Source organism: Podarcis liolepis (assembly GCF_965112155.1).
Source record: "Podarcis liolepis genome assembly, chromosome: 2".
NCBI classification, from domain to species: Eukaryota; Metazoa; Chordata; class Lepidosauria; order Squamata; family Lacertidae; genus Podarcis; species Podarcis liolepis.
Window position 1 is genome coordinate 128,969,336 of NC_139555.1, and position 14,563 is coordinate 128,983,898.

Consider the following 14,563-nt stretch of genomic DNA (forward strand, 5'->3'; position numbering starts at 1 on the left):
TTGTTTAGAAGAGTTTTTCCTTGGAAACAGTGAACAGTAACTGAAGTTATTCTTAGAGATGAATCACTCACAGAGTCTGAAAGCAAACAGCTATAATGGCACGCTTTGAGTTAAAAGTCTCTCTTTCCAGCAATGGTGTCCATCAGCAGTCCCAGCAAAGCAGAATTTACAGGCAGCACTCGTTGGGTAGACATTTGCCGTCTGCAAAAAACGAAACTGAGAGTTCCTCTTTCTTATTGGCACTACCAGCCAGAGCCATGCATGCTTAGAGTGCCACTCCCATATGTAAATGAATTTTCTGGAACCTCCTCTGTTTCTGGCAGAATGATTCCCTAACAATGAGATTCATGACTGGAACGTGGAAGCTGAGGGGTACAGCCTGTTCAAAAGGAACAGACCAAACTGGAAGGGAGTAGTACAGTGGTACCTCGGGTTAAGAACTTACCTTATTTTTCGCTCTATAGGGCGCACCGGACCATAGGGCGCACCTAGTTTTTATTTGGGGGGGGGGGAATAAAAACATTTTTATTTCCCTCCCCCAGCCCCAAAGAGCAAAGAAGCCAAGACAGCCAGCGGGATCCATCCTGCTGGCTGTCTTGGCTTCCTCTTTAGCCACGCACAACCTCTCCAGCCGGGAGAGGCTGCGCGCGGCTTCGTTTTTAGCCGCGGGTCTGGGGCGGGGGAAGCCCGAGCTTTCCCAGCCCCCAGAACAGGTCCGGGAGCGGTGGCAAGCGCTGCGGATAGCTGCCCGAAGCCCGGGGAGCGCAGCGCTGCGCTCCCGGGCTTCGGGCTGCTATCCGCAAGCCTTCGGAGCCCGACAGGAACTCCCGCTGCACTTTGAAGGCTTGCGGATAGCTTCCTGAAGCCTGGAGAGCGAGAGGGGTCAGTGCACACCGACCCCTCTCACTCTCCGGGCTTCAGCGAAAGCCTGCATTTGCTCCATAGGACGCACACACATCTTCCCTTCATTTTTGGAGGGGGAAAGTGCGTCCTATAGAGTGAAAAATACAGTAATCCGTTCTGGAGCTCCATTCTTATCCTGAAACTGTTCTTAACCTGAGGTACCAGGAGCCTCCCGCTGATGCCACCACACAATTTCTGTTCTCATCCTGAAGCAAAGTTCTTAACCCAAGGTACTATTTCTGGGTTAGTGGAGTCTGTTACCTGAAGCGTCTGTAATCTGAAGCGTCTGTAACTTGAGGTACCACTGTGTACACTTGTGAAGAAATCCATGACCGGGAGCATGGAAAGCAGATTGAGAGTATAGGGATAAAAATTGTAGGAGAAACAGCAGTGGCTTCACGGTGGGTGTCTGTTATAGATTGCCAAGCCAGACTGAAGACTTGGATGATGCCTTCCTAGAGCAGATTCCCAAACATTCAAAAGGAGGGATACAGAACTCGTGGGAGACTTCCCTCATATTTGTTGGATCTCAAGCTCTGCCGATGAAAGAGCTTTTAAGCAGAGATGGTGTTTTAAGCACAGTTTCCAAGGTAGTTCCTTTCCACTGTCTCTTACCATCAGAATGTTTTCCCTGTTGTTTAGTCAGAATCTCATTTCCATTAGATCAACTTGGGCTGGTGGCCTAGATGTGCTACTAGATCCTTTTCCGCCTCCAGTCTGTAGGGACCTCACCTGTTCTCCAAGAATTCTCAAAGATCACAGACAAAGGCTCTGAGATTACCGTATTTTTCGCTCTATAGGACGCACTTTTTCCCCTTCAAAAATGAAGGGGAAATGTGTGTGCGTCCTATGGAGCGAAGACGCCATAGCCCCGCGACCCTCGCCCGGCTGGAGAGGTGACGTGCGGCTATGGCAGAAGCCTCTATAGCCACGCGTCACCTCTCCAGCCAGGAGAGTGCGCGTGGGGCTAAAGAAGCCCCCCCGCGACCCTCTCCCGGCTGGAGAGGTGACGCGCAGCTATGGCAGGAGCCTCTATAGCCACGCATCACCTCTCCAGCCAGGAGAGCACGTGCGGGGCTAAAGAAGCCCCCCCCCCCGCGACCCTCTCCCAGCTGGAGAGGTGACGCGCGACTATGGCAGCAGCCTCTCAGCTGCACCTTTCCGCTGCTCCCTGACCTGCTCTTTGGGGCTGGTGGTGGGCTTCCCCCCGCCAGCCCCAAAGAGCAGGTCAAAAGGAACCTGAAGCCTGGAGAGCGAGAGGGGTCGGTGAGATCCAGCTGTTGGAGGGAACTGTTATGTACTGAAGTTCTCACCCTGGCCACCAGGAGGTAGTGTGTACAGTGGTACCTCGGGTTACATACGCTTCAGGTTACATACGCTTCAGGTTACAGACTCTTATGCCTTGAATATCTTGATCTAATCTTAAGACTTTCGCTAGAACTTCCAAAACAGTTATAATTACCAATGGTGATAAAGGACAACCCTGTCTGGTACCTTTTGTAATATCACAAGTTTCTGTTAAAGTGTTGTTAACAATCAGTTTGGCTTTCTGTTCATCTCCGCCAAGCTAAGCAGTTGGCTCCTTACCTCTCTTGCCCTGACCTAGCCACTGTGATCCACGCAAAGGTCACCTCAAGACTTGATTATTGTAACTCACTCTACGTGGGGCTGCCCTTGAGACTGACCCAGAAACTCCAGCGGGTGCAGAATGCGATGGTGAGACTCCTTACGGGGTCCTCGCCTTGGGATCACATTCACCCAGTGCTATTCCAGCTGCACTAGCTCTCAGTGGAGTACAGGGTCAGATTAAAGGTGCTGCTTTTAAGCTTTATAGCCCTATACGGCCTAGTACCCTCGTACCTACGAGACCGTCTCTCCTGGTATGTCCCACGGAGGACCTTACGGTCTTCAAATAAAAACATCTTGGAGATCCCGGGCCATAGGGGTGTGAGGCTGGCCTCAGCCAGAGACAGGGCTTTTTTGGCCGTGGACCCGATCAGGTGGAATGCTCTGTCACAAGAGACTGGGGCCCTGCGGGACTTGACATCTTTCTGCAGGGCCTGCAAGACGGAGCTGTTCTGCCAGGCCTTTGGCCAAGGCACAGTCTGACCCCCTCTCTCCTTCTGTAATCTTCATAGAACTCTAGCCCAATGGTTGCCATTAATTTGATTCTGAACTGATTTTAGAATGTTTTTTAATTCATTGACTGTGATTTTATGTAAATTGTGCTATTTTTACTGGTGTTAGCCACTCTGAGCCTGGCTTTGGCTGGGGAGGGCGGGATATAAATAAATTGTTGTTGTTGTTGTTGTTGTTGTTATAAATAGCTCCCAGTCCCATATGGAAAGGTTGACCAAAGTCCATCATCTCTAAATTCTTTTTCATAAAGTTCCATGAAATATTGTCAAAGGCCTTTTATGCATCTATAAATATTAAAGCTGCTTGCTTGTCATTCCAGGTCTCCAAATATTCTATTAGGCCTACCATATCTCTCACATTGTCTTTCATATGTCAACCGGGAAGGAAGCCTCCTTGATCTTCATGAATTACTTCTTTCATCATTTCTTTTAACCTATTTGCTAAAATGTTAGCAAAAAGTTTATAATCATTATTTAATAACGAAATTAGCCTATAATTTTTCACCATAAATGGATCAGCACCTTGTTTTGGAATTATTGTAATACAGTGGTGCCTTGCAAGACGAAATTAATTCGTTCCGCAAGTTTTTTCGTCTTGCGATTTTTTTTGTCTTGCGAAGCACGGTGTTGGGAAAGTTTTGGGAAAGCTTCAAAAATCACCAAAGTCTTCAAAAACCTCAAAAAAGGGGGGTGCTTGGGAGGGAGGGAGAGGCGGGCATGGGGCGTGGGGGGAGGCGGGGCGGAGGTTGCTGCCTGAGCGCCCGGGATCGGTTCGGCTCACCTTGCTCCGACCCTTTGCACTACAGTCGGCGCCGTCTTGCTGCTGCTGCTGCCGTGGTAGTCAAAACTCCTACCGGCCTAAAAGTTGTCTGGTGCAAAATCTCTTCTGCAGCAGCAGCCCAAAAGAAAGCGAGAGTGCCAGCCAGCCAGCCGCCCGCCGCGGGCAGAAGGGTGGGAGGGAGCGTCGGCGACGGTGGATGCCTATTGCCCCTGTTGCTGCTGCAGCCGGCCAGCCAGCCAGAAGCGCACGAGCGGAGAGGGGTGCATCCAGCCCGTTGGAGAGGAGCGCGGGGTCGCGTCCCCGGTGGCTCCCGAGCTGACCTTGCCTGGCCCGCCGCCTTCCGCGCTGCCAAAGGGCGACTCACCTGCTGCCTGCGCTGCACCGGGACTAATGGCTCTTGTCACCGCCGGGGCGCTGGGGGGGGGGGAGAAGGAAGGAGCCCCGTCCAAAGAACCCCGGAGCCTGGCCTCCCTAACTGGGAGGCGCTCTTGTCACCGCCGGGGCGCTGGGGGGGGGGAGAAGGAAGGAGCCCCGTCCGAAGAACCCCGGAGCCTGGCCTCCCTAACTGGGAGAGTTGTGGGGAGGGAAGTGTGCGCGCCTTGCTATTTTTCGCTGAAACAAAGCTCCCTCTCCCTCAGAACCCGCCTTCACGCGTTCTTGCCCCTATGGAGACGCACACCGCATGCTATGAGTTGCTCCTCGAAGTCAAGTCGCAACTGTATTAACGGTTTTAAGAAAAAGGAAACAAACTTGCAAGACGTTTCCGTCTTGCGAAGCAAGCCCATAGGGAAAATCGTCTTGCAAAGCAACTCAAAAACGGAAAACCCTTTCGTCTTGCGAGTTTTCCGTCTTGCGAGGCATTCGTCTTGCGAGGTACCACTGTATATGCTTCTTTCTAAAAGACTGGTAATTGATAATGTTCCTTTATTCAGTATGTTATTCAGAACATTCTTCAATGGCTGATTCATGGCCCCTGCCCAGAAAGGCTTCCCTTAGGGCTCTGGGCTCGAGACCTGAGCTGATCTGGAGGAGGATCTGGCAAGGGGAAAGGATGGCCTGGCAGGGGCTCCCCCATTTCAAGGGGGATTCTGGCCATCCCCCCAGACTTGGCAGAGAGAAATGGGGGGCAGCAGGACCCTCTGCTCCCAGACTTGGGGGTCTGCCCCTGCCATTCAGAAGCAGAACACCCCCCTGCAGCCCTGGGACCCCCTTCTGGGTAGTGCTTAAGAGCGGTAGTCTCGTAATCTGGGGAACCGAGTTCGTGTCTCCGCTCCTCCACATGCAGCTGCTGGGTGACCTTGGGCCAGTCACCCTTCTCTGAAGTCTCTCAGCCCCACTCACCTCACAGAGTGTTTGTTGTGGGGGAGGAAGGGAAAGGAGAATGTGAGCCGCTTTGAGGCTCCTTAAAGGGAGTGAAAGGCGGGATATCAAAATCCAAACTCCTCTTCTTCTTCTTCTTCTTCTCCCCCAGGCACCCCAAGGGGGAAGAGAGAGGAGTCTCACCGGACTCTTCCCAGGAGGGAAACAGAGGCAGCACGCGAGGAGGAGACAAGAGATGCCCAAAGCGGCTGGGCACGGAGGAAGGGGATTTTGCTCTGGAGGACCTGCTGCCTGCTGTCTCTGCTTCCTGTCCTCTCTAGGACTCCAGCTCTGTTCGATTTAACCCTTTGCAAGCTGAGCGCAGCCAGCAGGCCGCTCTCCCTCCCTCCCAGAATCCGGATGGTCCAGAGCATGTGCAGAATTCTCTGTGATTCTCAGCTCAGAGGCCATCTAGACAGCAGCCTCGTGCCCTGCCCCCAGATGTGCGGGTGGGGTATAAATTGTTGTTGTTGTTTAGTCGTGTCCGACTCTTCGTGACCCCCTGGACCAGAGCACGCCAGGCCCTCCTGTCTCCCACTGCCTCCTGCGGTTTGGTGAGACTCATGTTTGTAGCTTCGAGAACACTGTCCCACCATCTCGTCCTCTGTCGTCCCCTTCTCCTTGTGCCCTCCATCTTTCCCAACATCAGGGTCTTTTCCAGGGAGTCTTCTCTTCTCATGAGGTGGCCAAAGTCTTGGAGCCTCAGCTTCACGATCTGTCCTTCCAGTGAGCACTCAGGGCTGATTTCCTTCAGAATGGAGAGGTTTGATCTTCTTGCAGTCCATGGGACTCTCAAGAATCTCCTCCAGCACCATAATTCAAAAGCATCAATTCTTTGGCGATCTGCCTTCTTGATGGTCCAGCTCTCACTTCCATACATCACTACTGGGAAAACCATAGCTTTAACTATACGGACCTTTGTTGGCAAGGTGATGTCTCTGCTTTTTAAGATGCTGTCTAGGTTTGCCATCGCCTTTCTCCCAAAGAGCAGGCGTCTTTTAATTTTGTGACTGCTGTCACCATCTGCACTGATCATGGAGCCCAAGAAAGTCAAATCTCTCACTGCCTCCATTTCTTCCCCTTCTATTTACCAGGAGGTGATGGGACCAGTGGCCATGATCTTCGTTTTTTTGATGTTGAGCTTCCCCCTCCCTCCTGCCCCGCCCTCCTTCCGGGGCTCCGAAATCGAAAGGGGAAGCGGGACGGAGTCTCCGCCATCGCCGCTCGCCGCCTCTCCTTGCTCTCTCCCCGCGGAGCCTCATGGCTGCCCAACCCGCTCCGCTCCGCGCCAAGGGGCTCCCGCTGCTGCTGCTGCTGCTGCTGCTGGGTAGGTCGAGGCCGGACGCCTGGGTCCCCCCCTCGCAGGGCGCGGGAGGAGGAGAGCTCGGGGCCGGACGCCTGGGTTCCCTCCGAGGGGGGGGGGGGCGGAGGAGGAGGCGTCCCTCGCCCCCGTACTCGGATTTCCTCCCCCTGCAAGGCAGAAACTCAGCGGGTGCAGGAAGGGGCTGGCGGGGGAAACTTCTCCGGTGGGAATTCTGCCTGTCGCAAAGCGGGGCGGGGAGGGTTTGGCCCGGGCTAGTCCCTCCGCTTTCGCTTTCGGTTTCCTGGCCGAGTCCCGAATCCGGCCCCTTGCTGCCCCGCTGCTCCTGCCCTCCGGCCCCGCCGCGTCCCAATGGAGCCTCCCTGGCCAGAGCCAGTCTACCTTGCCCTGGTCCGGATCCAGCAGGGCTCTCCCGGGGGAGCCTCCAGGCCCAGAGGCAGTCTACCCAGATTGGGCTGGGGGGGAGGGGTCCCCTTGCTCCGGACCCAGATGCTGCTGCTGCTGCTGCTTTGGGGCCCCCAGAGGCATCTAGTCCACCCCCTTCTTCTTCTTCTTCTTCTTCCTCTCCTCGCAGGAGCGTCCTTCGGCAGATCCTCGCCTCCGCTGGCCAAGCTGGGCTGCTGGTTCCTGGAGGAGGCTGGGGGCGGAGGCTCCGGCATGTCCAGCGCCCCCAAGCAGCGCCCCGCCATCTTGTTCCTGCCCCCACCCGGGAGACGCCTGGAAGAAGCTGCCCTGGAGTCCCAGTTGCCCCCGGAGGTGGAGGCCGGCCTGGCCTTCCAGGTCCTGGGTATGGAGACCCCCATAGGACACCCCCCCTGTCCCCTGGCTCCCATCCCTGCTTCTCATTCACTTGGAGGGACTTGAATTCAGCCTCCCTGGGAGACCCATTTCACAGGCGCCACAACTGAGGCTGGAAACTACACCCATTTCGCTGTGGGGCTGATGCAGCATTTCCCAACCTGGGCATGAGTTAATTATTACGCACCCCCCCACACACACTGTGATATACCCATTTCACAGGCGCCACAACTGAGGCTGGGAAACTGAAATGATTCTCTGGATCTTCAGTGTCGGCAAGCACTCCTTCCCCAATCTCCGTTTTTAAACCTCCAGGGACAGAGTTGCTTTCCTTGGAGGTTTTCCTCAAGACGCATTATGTCCCTGCTAACGACCCCCAATTAAATATAGTGGATCCGCCTCACATGACGCCAATTCAGTGAATTTCCGCCATTGACCACAGCCTCTCTTGTGTGAGGGCCCTTTCCCTCTGCTCCCCCCTCTCAGTCCGCCCCCCACACCCAGGGGGCCCCCTCAGTCCTCCTTCTTGGGGGTCTCCCTCCGCTCCCCCCTCTCAATCCGCCCCCCACACCCAGGGGGCCCCCTCAGCCCTCCTTCTTGGGGTGTCTCCCTCCGCTCCCCCCTCTCAGTCCGCCCCCCACACCCAGGGGGCCCCCTCAGCCCTCCTTCTTGGGGTGTCTCCCTCCGCTCCCCCCTCTCAGTCCGCCCCCACACCCAGGGGGTCCCCTCAGCCCTCCTTCTTGGGGTGTCTCCCTCCGCTCCCCCTCTCAGTCCGCCCCCACACCCAGGGGGTCCCCTCAGCCCTCCTTCTTGGGGGTCTCCCTTCCCTCCCCCCCACACCCAGGGGGTCCCCTCAGCCCTCCTTCTTGGGGGTCTCCCTTCCCTCCCCCCAGCTTCTCCCCTTCATCTCCCGCCTGACTCCTCTTCCTCTCCCCCCCACCTTCCCCTCCAAGCTCCCCCCTCAGAAAAGGCGCCTTGCATTCTCCTGCCAAAAGGGCTGGCTCCACCCCCCGCTGGCTTAGGAGCCAATCAGAGCGAGGCTCCAGCCCCCCCCCCCCGGGATTTTCTGAGGGACTAAGTCCGCTGGCTGGCCTGGCTCTGCTGTCCATCACAGGCCCAAACATGGTTGGCCTTTGGCAGATTCCTTATTTCTATATCTATTATCCATGTTATCCATTTTAAACTCTTAGGGCTTAAAATCATTTGCAATAACTGTGCTGGGTGCCAGAGGCCCAGGGGAGCCCCCAGCGGACTTTGACACGGAGGAGAGACCCACGGAGAGGAATAAAGCGAAGTTATGATGAGGGCCAACAGGCCTGGCTCTGGGTTCAACCACACAATTTAAACTGAGAATACTTGAATAATAAAAAGGGAAATAAAAAGTGAATAGAGAACAAAGAAATAAAAACTGGGGAAGGTATAAACAACTACAGTTCCATACATGCTTCTCTGGTATATAGGTACAGTGCTTTTTTTCTAAAAAATGTTCAGGGTTACTCTCATTTTGACTCAAGAAAATCACCATTTTATAGTTCCAATTGGGAAAAATAAATACAGTAAATGGACAACAGAAATCATCTCAAGAACTCAGGAGTCCTATTGTTGTGGATTAATTTAATCTAGTTATGCTTATTCTGAATGTACTTCAAATTGTTTTCCAACCTCAGCATTTACACGATTCAGAGGTTGTTTTGGTTTATTAACTGGCATTTAAATCCCATTAAATAGACTAAACAAATCCTCCTTAGAGGGCATCTTCTTCTCGCTGAGATTCCTGCATCGCAGGGGTTGGACTAGATGACCCTCGGGGGTCCCTTCCAATTCTGTGATTCTGCGAGTTGAGCTGAACTGGCTGACCCAGAACAGTGGAGTTGGGAACCCCAAAGGTCATCCACTCCAACCCCCTGCGATGTAGGTTGGGGGGGTCCGGCAGTGGAGAGACCAGGCTTGTCATTCCCCCCCAGACCCTGGTTCACCTCCCCCCGCTTTGTCCCCCCGGCAGACCCCTCTGGTGCCCTGTGGGGCGGTCAGGCCTCGGCCACCCCCCCGCCCTGGCTGAGTCGGGATGCCAGCGAGGCTGAATCCTCCTGCGAGATCAACGCTTACGCGCCACAAGAGTCCCACGTCGCCTGGGCAGAGGGGCTGGTGGGCGGAGGGGGCTGCCCCCGCGCCCTGGAGAGGGGCAAGTGGCTCATCGCCAGCATCCAGGCCCCCAACGCCGAGTTCGGGGTCAGCAGCGTCCTGCACACCGAGGAGGCCCCGCCTTGGAAGCAGCAGGATGGGGTCAGCAGCGTCACCACCACCGCAGGTACCACCTGGCGAGCGGAAGGGGAGCAGCCGAGCAGCCTAGCGGTTAGAGCCCTGCGCCAGCAGCCTGGGAGAGAGGGACCGAGGGCCAGTCGGTGCTTCTCAGGCAGGCCTACCTGGCAGGGTCAGCGCAGGGGAAGGGGAGGGAGGCCGCCTTGAGCCCCTGGGAGGAGAAGGCGGGGCAGAGATGCAGTTATTTAAATGAGGAGTGCCCAAAGTCATCGGTTACACCCTCTTGGGGGGTGGGGGGCACCGTGGGCCAATTGGAAAGCGGAAATCCCTGGATCAAAGGCATCTGCTGGGTTGAACTACTTGGAGTAGTTTGAAGTGGATTTTGAGTCATTTGGCAAGTAATTGTTGCTCTTTCAAATCTTGCTTTCATCTTACTGGGTCGTTCAAACAGTTGTTCCAAACCATGCCTCTTCTAGGGCACTGGCTGAAAGGGAGAGCGTTTATGGGGGTCCCCCCCAAATTTGAGAACCACGAAATTAAATGAATAAATCAAATAGATTGTGGGCTTGTTCAGAGCCGTCTTTCCCATAGGGTGCTGGCCTCTCGGGGGATCGCTCTCCTGCATTGGCATGGGGGAGAGGTGCGCCCCCCACAATGGCTGGCAGTGCGCAGCTACGGCCACCCCAACACTATCGGTGGTAATTTGGGGGTGTTGGGCGGACATTTGCAGCCTGGCGCCGCATCTGCTAAACATGGCCCTGGGTTTGTTGTTTTTCCCTTCTGGGATTCCTCCCTTGCACGGGGGTTGGTCTAGATGACCGCTGGGGATCTCTCCCGCTCACCTCGCCCTCCTCCCTCCTTGCGCAGCGGTGCTGTCGGTCTTCACGCGGACGCCGCGCCTGGAGTCCCGCCTCGGGCGCCCGGCGGTCCTGCACTGCGGCTTCTCGGCGCCGGCCTCGGCTTTCTCGGTGGAGTGGCGCCATCAGTTCCGGGGGGCCGGGAAGGTGGTGCTGGCCTTTGACGGAGCCTCGCGGGGGGTGTCGGTGGCCGAGGAGGGGGCCGAGCTGCTGCTGGACGCCGAGGGCGGCGGTGCCTCCCTGCGCCTGCGGAGCGTGGCCGTCCGCCACGAGGGCACCTACATCTGCACCGTCTACCTGCCCCACCTGCACGCCCAGCAGGCGCTCGAGTTCAAGGTGGTGGGTGAGTGAGCGACTGGGGGTCTCCCTCGCAGGGAGGGCGGAGGGAAGGGGAAAGGGGGGTCCACTGCCCAAAGGGACCCCCATGGAGCCAGCATCTTGTATTCTCACAGTGGCCAAATGCCGGCCAGGCCCTAGGGATCCAGATAGACTGCTCCTGGGCCTGGAGGCGCCAAAAGAACATAGGGAGAGTGCTTAAACCTCGCAGTGGCCAAATTGCCCCGAGATCCCTGCCTGGCAGGGGTTGGGCTAGATGACCCTTGGGGATCCCTTCCACCTGTCTGATTCTAGGCTTCTAAGAACCAAGCGATCCAGAGAGACTGCCCCTGGACTGGGAGGCTCCTTAAGAAGCGTCTGGCCACTTGGTCAAGCCAACGGGGACCCTGTCTTCCTCAAGATTCGAATCCAAGAGCCCCCCTCTCCCCTCCTGGCAGCTGGGAGCCTGCAGTGCTCCTGGTTGTCAGCAGGGGGCGCTCTGCTCACTCCCTCTCCCCCTCTTGCCCTGCAGAGCCCCCCCAGGTGACACTGCGCCCCACGACGCTCTCGGTGCCCCCCGGCGCCCGGCCCCAGCTGGCCTGCGAGGTCTCCGGCTTCTTCCCTCTGGGTGCCTCGGTCAGCTGGAAGCGGAGGGGGTCCGGCGCCCCCCAGGACGCCTTCCTGGACATCGGGGACTCGGGGCACCGCCAGGCTCCTGACGGCACCTTCAGCTTCACCAGCTTCGCCCGCCTGCTGCCCGTCCCGACCGAGGACCACGGGGTCTCCTACGTCTGCCATGTGGGCCACGCCGGGCTGGGCGAGGCGGGGGTCAAGAAGGCGGTCGTGCTCCATGTGGCAGGTGGGGGTCTGCACTTGGGGGTCTGTGCCGGGGTCCCCTGGGGGCTGGGTAGCAAGGCCCAGAAGATTGGCTGCGGGTGCGATTCCTGACTGGCGGAGGTTGGGGGGTCGTCCGTCCTGGGTGATTTAGCTGGGATTCCTCCCTTGAAGGGGGTTGGGCTGGATGACCGCTGGGGTGCCCTCCCAACTAGGATTCTGTGAATTGGCACTGATCAAGTCGGGCATGGGGTGGAGGATATGGGGGGTGGGGCGAAGGTACAGCTTTGGGACCTGCAATGGGTGGCCAAGGCAGGGTGGGGGTCTGACGTCGCCCCCTTCTCCCTCGCTGACCCCCCCCCTTCTGCCTCTGCCCCTTCTCCCCCCACCCAGGGTCCCTGGGCCCCTCCCTGGAGGACGCCATCGGCTTGTTCCTGGTCGCCATTGTGCTCCTGGGGGTCTTGCGGTCCTTCTTCCGATGGGGTAAGGTTGTTCCCACCCACCCCTTCTGTACTGTTATTTTTGTTATCAATATGGTCCTATTTTACCATTTGGTCAATATTTTAGGGGATACTTTAGCTGAGATTCCTGGGGTCCCTTCTGATTCTACAATTCTAGGATTCTATAAATGTGCACAGCACCCCTATTTCGTGGATCTCCGGGCAGTTTGCGGCATAAAAATGCACGATGAAAACACAACGTACATAATAAAAATGAGAACCAAAACAAATAACCCAGCCTCCCTCAAGTCTAATTATTATAATGAAAAATAGAAATATTTTCCTGGGGGAGACAATTCAGAATCTATTAAGACCATGCAAATATTGACAGTAAAAGCAGCTGAGAAATCTCTCCTCCACCACCTGACCCCTTTGAATGGCGGAACTGGCACTGGCCAATTGACTCTCCTTTCCCACAGTTGCCAGTACAAGAAGCTCAGCTGGGAGAGCCTGAGACTCTTGATTTCAGGGTTGTGGGTTCAAGATTCCTGCCTTGCGGGGGGTTGGACTAGATGACCCTCGGGGGCCCTCCTGGCTCCAACAACCTTTGGAACTCTCTGCCTCTTGATACCAACCAGGCGCCTTGGCCAGACTCTCTTTGGTCGCCTGCTAAAAACATCCCTGCCCAGCGGCTCAGAAATGTTGGTCTCCGTTTTAGCTTTCCGCATGCTTTCAAGTATTCCTGTCCATTTCCCTGGGTTTTCTGGTCATTCACCTTTCCCTGCTTCATTTTCCTCCTTTTCAGCTTCTGAAGAAAAACCCAAATCGGAGAAGCCCAAATCTGAGGTCAGTGCCCAAGATGCTCCCAAGACTGCCAAGTTCTCTCGATTCCTCATTTTTCTATTCTTTAAAAAAAAATATCTCTGTGCCACTCACTGAGAGGCAGTGCGGTGCAGTGGTGAGAGGGCCAGACTAGGCCCTGGCAGAGAGATCTGGGTTTGAATCCCCAGTCCCTGGCCATGATGAAGCTCGCAGGGGGGCCGGGGGGGGCAGGATCCAGCCTGCCTACTTCACAGGGTTCTTGTGGAGCAATTCCTGCAATTGCAACCCCCAGCCAGCTAATGTTTCGTCTCTGAATCGGGTCAGTATCTCACGGATTTCTCTTCTTTCTGCAGTAACGGACTCTGGGCAACCCTGCTCCCGGCTTGGTTTGTTGCCTGTCTCCGGATCCCGTTGAAAGGGCGAAGTGGATCGTAGGCCCCCGGACTCCTGGGTCCCTCCTCTTTCGCTGCCCAGTCTTGCCCCTCCGGCCCCTTGTGGGAAGCCCCTTCCCCTTCCTTTTTGGGGTCAGGGGTCTGCTTGGCTTCGCATCCTGCAGATTCACAGCTGTGATTTCAAGGAGGGGGCCAGATCTGTGCATAGCAAAAGCCCCCCTTTCTAACAGTCCCTGCCCCTCCTCACTTCCGTGCTGTGAAATTATAGAAGTGTAGAATTGGGAGGGGGCCCTGAGGGTCACCTAGTCCAACCCCCCGCAAGGCAGGAATTGCATCAAAAGCACCCCTAAGGTCCTGGGCCGCAGACTCTGCACATGCTCTGGGAGACTCTTGACGGGGGGCCTGTGTTGTCTTTGGGATTGTGGGAGAGAACCTTTTTGGAGGAGGGGAGACTGACTTGAGCAAGATTGGCATATCCCTCCCCCCCAAAAAAATAAATGAATCAGGGATCCTCCACTTACAGAATGTGGGTCATTGGGTGTCCCTTTACCTCCCCCTCTGGGGGACCTGAAGTGGTACAGTCCAGAGCCAAGTTTATCCCCTCTAGAGACCTGGGTGCAAAAGGAGCCCGTTTCCCCGCAACATCCCTGCAGAGACAGCCAGGCAGAGCAGCTTTCGTTCCCCTCGGCCCTCTCTCTCGATACGGACTAGGACCTGCCCCCCTTCCCTCCCCCCAGAGCCCAGAACTCACCCCCCTCCCCATTCTGTGTAGATTCTGCTGTAGACTGTAAGCCCCGTGGGGCAGAGCCAACCTGGAGAATAAACACGCCTTGAAAAGAACTGCATGCTGTGGGTCTGTTTTTTCCTTCCAGGGCTGCAGGAGAGGTGAGGGTGGCCAAGTTTGATAAACAGTAGCAATAAATGGAGGAAAAGTCTGGGAAGGGGCGAGAGGCCCTCTCTGCCCCCCTCAAGACTCCTCCATTTTTGGAGGGCCAGGAAGTGAGTGGCCCCTGCAGCTTCGCCTGCTGGAAAGGGGGCGACATCGCCTCCTGGGCCTCCTCCACAGCTTCACTTCCAGACCGGTCAGGAATTGGAGGGGAGCAGGGTGCTCTGTGCATGGCGATTGGGTGAGGGCAAGAGAGAACCCAGAAGTGGGTGGATTGAGCCGGGAAGAGAGAGGAGAGCAGCAGCCGGGGGGGGAGGGAGGGAGTGGGGGGCTCCTTGGTGTTTTTCTCTGCCAGGTTGAGAGGGGCTCCAAGCCCTCTTTGAACCGCCCCCCCATCTATTGATTTTGGCTGCCTAACCCTCCCCCCCCCAAAGAATGCATCCTTTTGGAGCCCATCC

At 56.2% G+C, this 14,563-nt stretch overlaps 1 protein-coding gene across 2 annotated transcripts; it reads left to right on the forward strand.

The window, feature by feature from the left end:
- Positions 1 to 6,339: 6,339 nt before the first annotated feature.
- Positions 6,340 to 14,056, forward strand: LOC310702313 (tapasin-like). Of its 2 annotated transcripts, none has more exons than XM_083493740.1 (8): positions 6,340 to 6,508; positions 7,080 to 7,289; positions 9,303 to 9,608; positions 10,427 to 10,759; positions 11,264 to 11,590; positions 11,959 to 12,048; positions 12,811 to 12,851; positions 13,181 to 14,056. In XM_083493740.1, exons 1-8 carry the CDS (start codon positions 6,442 to 6,444, stop codon positions 13,181 to 13,183), a joined length of 1,377 nt encoding a protein of 458 aa, XP_083349866.1. In that variant the 5' UTR covers positions 6,340 to 6,441; the 3' UTR covers positions 13,184 to 14,056. The 2 variants fall into 2 exon arrangements, with proteins under 2 accessions (XP_083349866.1, XP_083349865.1); XM_083493739.1 differs by having other exon boundaries at positions 6,341 to 6,508; positions 7,077 to 7,289.
- The last annotated feature ends 507 nt before the right edge of the window (positions 14,057 to 14,563 follow it).

Excerpts from the sequence above, each read along its gene's own strand:
- LOC310702313 (XM_083493739.1), top strand. The coding sequence starts at position 6,442 with ATGGCTGCCCAACCCGCTCCGCTCCGCGCCAAGGGGCTCCCGCTGCTG. Across the intron at positions 9,609-10,426 it reads CAGCGTCACCACCACCGCAG|CGGTGCTGTCGGTCTTCACG; the intron begins GTACCACCTGGC and ends CTCCTTGCGCAG. Across the intron at positions 11,591-11,958 it reads GGTCGTGCTCCATGTGGCAG|GGTCCCTGGGCCCCTCCCTG; the intron begins GTGGGGGTCTGC and ends CCCCCCACCCAG.